The sequence below is a fragment of the Gavialis gangeticus genome, unplaced genomic scaffold (assembly GCF_001723915.1).
Source record: "Gavialis gangeticus isolate Ggan-Ray unplaced genomic scaffold, GavGan_comp1, whole genome shotgun sequence".
NCBI lineage: Eukaryota > Metazoa > Chordata > Crocodylia > Gavialidae > Gavialis > Gavialis gangeticus.
In genome coordinates this window covers 28,018,959-28,022,892 of record NW_017728998.1, presented here as the reverse complement: position 1 = coordinate 28,022,892, position 3,934 = coordinate 28,018,959, and the positions used below count along the sequence as shown (strand labels likewise).

The following is a 3,934-nucleotide window of genomic DNA, read 5'->3' as shown; positions in this document are numbered from 1 at the left end:
GCCAGCGTCCAGGGGCATGCCTCCCCTGTCCCCCCCCAGCCCCTCCCCCTGTCACTATGCTACTGATTGTGCCTCCTCACTATCAATATTCACCAGTTGCCACGGAAAAGGAAAAGGAAATCTAAGACAGACATACTCGCCCATGTATCCCTTTGAGGTGGAATGGAAGGAGACTAGTTCTACATTGTTGTAATACTCTGGTCCCATCTCATACAGAATCTTTTTGAAGGAATGGAACTGACATCCCTCGGAGTACACATTATCCTGATAAACCTACACAAGAAGACACAATATAGTCTGTCTCCAACAGAATAAATAGCTAGCACATTGCACAGAATGCAAATCACTCGGAAAGTCTGGAACGTTCTACAGGTTGAAACAATACATTTTAGGAGCCAGAATTATATCTCCTATAACTTAAAATCACAGTGATCAAAATTTGATATTTTGCACTATACTTAATAGATTAGCCTGTGTAAGAAGGGTGAGCTTTGGTCTTTTATATCTTTTAAAAAATTTCTCCACAAATACTTTTTTTTAAATTATTTGAAATAAGGCTGCTCATCTGCCCAGCAGGACTTTCCACAGGATATGGCCCACAGACTGACCCCACATTACTCCTGTGGCCACATGGGCAGATTCTGAACAGACAGTTGATATCACTAACATCCATTCTTGATCAAAAAAATAAAATAAAATAACCTCAGAAAAAATGGGAATTGTGTCCTTACGGGAGCCTCGTGCCCTTATTTTCCTAAGCCAAGTCATCCCAGCACACATTTCTCATATTACTCCTTGAAGGCTGACAGGCTTGGATTTTTTATTTTAAACTTAAATGTGATCATCCATTTTCTGTCTTGCAAACCAAGAATCACGTTGACTACAAGTAAAAAAACCAAGCACCTGTGTCCCTATTCTAAAATCAGGAATGCTCAGAACAGAAATGTGTAGCTTTTGACTTTACTACCTCATCAGCCAAAAGAAAGAGTTTCTCCTCCCAAGCAAAATGTATAACATCTTCAATGCACTGTCTGCTTTGCACCTGACCTATAACGGTAAAGGAAAAGAAAAAAACAGAAAAAAAACACATTAGTAGACAAAAATGAACAGTCTTTTGCTCCAGAATATTAAGACTGCTTGCTAGCTTCTGAATAAGATGTTACTTTTCTTTACAAAAGTAATGCAAATTTGGATTTTCCTTAAAAGACCCTCACAACAAGGAAATAAGGAAAATTAAATAGCAGTATAATAGATTTTGGTACAACCTTCCCAAGCAATGGGTGCCAGTGACTTGAGGAAACTGGTTTCTACTCAAACAAGCAGAATGAGAGGAAACAGGTCAATGTGCTAAGAGCAATGTGTGATTTATTTAGGGACTTGTGACATATTTGGATTTCTCCCCTCCAACTGCCAATTTTATTAGAGACGGGGATCAAAAGCAAGTTTTATGGAGGTCTATTTGAAGCCTTAATATTTATGAACCATTTGATACACTATGGAATGCAGCATTTTTAAGAAGGTTTATACTTGTATTTTTATATTGACATCCACACTAATTTGTCATCTTCAGTCAAAAACATTCTCTACAAGTAACCTGGCAAACATTCAACATCAAACTTAGTTCTATAAGCAAGAAGCTTCCCCCCCTCCTGCCCCCACTGAGCTTAAGTACATTTATGAATTGTATACTAAAACATGCTTGGCCAGATTATGCCTGTGCAAGTTTCCACCTGAAAGATGTGTCACATGAAGGGAACCTTTGCATTTAGCGCTACAATTCAGCTACAAGCATTCTGTAAATCACAAGCATAGTCTGAACATACACAGTGAGGAGAGAGGAAACAAAGTTTTTGACATGCACAAAGGAGTTACAGACCAGTAGGATTTCCTGGATTGATGATGCAAAGAACCTTTGGATTGCAGTATGTTTTAGCTTCATTCAAGGAACGACCAAGTTCATTCACATCTAGTGCCCAGCAATTCTCTTCATCCAGGTAATAGTTCACCTGGATGGCATCTAGTTCAGATATGGCTGCTGAATACAAAGGATACTGTGGGATGGGGATCATCACTCCAGTTCGGGTTTTCCCTCCTCCTGAGACCAGGAGTTTTAGAATAGCCTGGAAAAAATGAAGGAATTAAGAAGAGAAGAGGGGAAAATGAAATCAGAATTAATTATTTGTTCCAGAAGTTATTATTTATCCTCTTTTACTCTCTGTCCTTTACTTTCTGCTGAATTTCAATTACAGAGGTCTTTGAAATAGCCAGAGATGCTTATCAATTACACTGTTAGATCTGAAGGACATACACCATGCAAGTGAAATTACTGGCTGAGTGAGTGAGGCATAACATACAACTCAATTACATTTTTCTTTCTGCCATGTAATTTTTGAAGATTGCATTTAATCCATTCCAAAGTTTCAGGGAAAGAACAGGGCATGGGAAAGTTAAACCCTGTCCCTGTCACTATGACCTGGCACTGGCTTGATCTGGGATTTTCAACAATTTTAGCCTCAAGGCAGCCCTCTATATCTTTTCTGAATTTCATTCTAACTCAGTGATTCTCAACTGGGGTGCCACAAAATTCAGAAAAGGTATGGAGGAGAGCCTTAAGGCTAAAAAAGTTGAGAGCCACTGATCTAAATAATGTCCATTTCATGCTATGAGTTGAGAATTTTTTCTGTCTTCAGTACCAAACAGGTACTCTCACGGAAATGTTGATATGAAACTAGTAATAAAGAGAAGAGCAGCAGCTTAGACAACTCAATAAAATTAGGTTCTGTAGCAGTATCCTGTAAATTTGCTACAGGTTCAGGAACAGGGCCTGCACTTCCATGCCTCTCACCCCCGGCTAGCTTACCATATATAAACAGTGATGTATATGGATGTATATGACCCACCAGTAATATTTCATACTCATTATATTTAAAATGCTGACATATTTTCTCTAAAGATTTTCTAAAACATGTAACAAAGAACAAATGCAACATAGAATGTCCTTTTAACACCAAAAACAACTTCAACCAACAGCTGAGGCTGAAATTCTTTAACTGTAGACTATTACCACTGGCAAATTTTTACAAGTTGTGTTGATCGTCAGCTAACAACCATATCTGGATAATCATGTGCCACCTTTAGATGCACGATATCTGAAAATTTTCATGTTCCTGTCAAGATGCCAATGCAGCCTTTAGATCATACATGCTAGGGATCATAAATCCATTACACTGGATTAATCAAAAATCTTGCAAATCAAAGAGTACTGTAATATCAAACTATGCCACAAGACGTTATTTTAAATAATTTTTGCCCACTAACGGAAAAAGCTTGCTGAAAAAAAAATTGCTTTAGGGTATGTACAGAAGTTGCTTTTTCGCTATTTAAAGTGGTTTATTGCTGTGACTTAACAGAAGTGCATGGCTTTAAAGCACTTTAAAAATAGGTACAGCACTTTAAATAAATCCTTGTATACACACCCCTATAGTAGCAGAACATGAACCCCATTTCAGACAGGATGCCAAGGAATGACTGTCTTCAGCAAACCAAAACCAAACCCAAACCCACACACCACAACTGTATTGGAAACTTTGGGGATACTTTAAAATGGTGGCTTAAAACAAAAGGAGCTTGCTATTGAAGGTAATTTCCACTGCTAATTTCCACTGACAGTACAAGTGGTTTGTGTTCAGAACAGTGACTCTCAACCAGGATGTTGTGAGATCCTTTGAGGGATGATGTGCGGTGTCATGCAATATGTGCTAACACCTACATGTAATTCATAAGAGAAACCCAGAGATTTCAAATAGGAATCCACAGTATCCAGAACATTCTCACCCACCATGGTCTCTCTGAGTTTTCTGAAACAGAAGAATTGGTCTATTATTTACCTGTAGTCAAAAAATGAGTACAATTAAATTTTGGAAATGGGGTGTTA

The 3,934-nt window shown here is 38.1% G+C and overlaps 1 protein-coding gene across 1 annotated transcript in view; it reads right to left on the bottom strand.

Moving 5' to 3' along the window:
* Window positions 1-3,934, bottom strand: part of GPT2 (glutamic--pyruvic transaminase 2) — a 30,770-nt gene that overhangs the window by 15,229 nt on the left and 11,607 nt on the right. The window contains exons 4-6 of the mRNA XM_019505654.1: window positions 1,877-2,120; window positions 968-1,047; window positions 137-273 (exon numbers count right to left, since the gene is read on the bottom strand). Coding sequence (XP_019361199.1) covers window positions 137-273; window positions 968-1,047; window positions 1,877-2,120 — 461 coding nt within the window. The remainder of the gene's footprint in view (window positions 1-136; window positions 274-967; window positions 1,048-1,876; window positions 2,121-3,934) is intronic.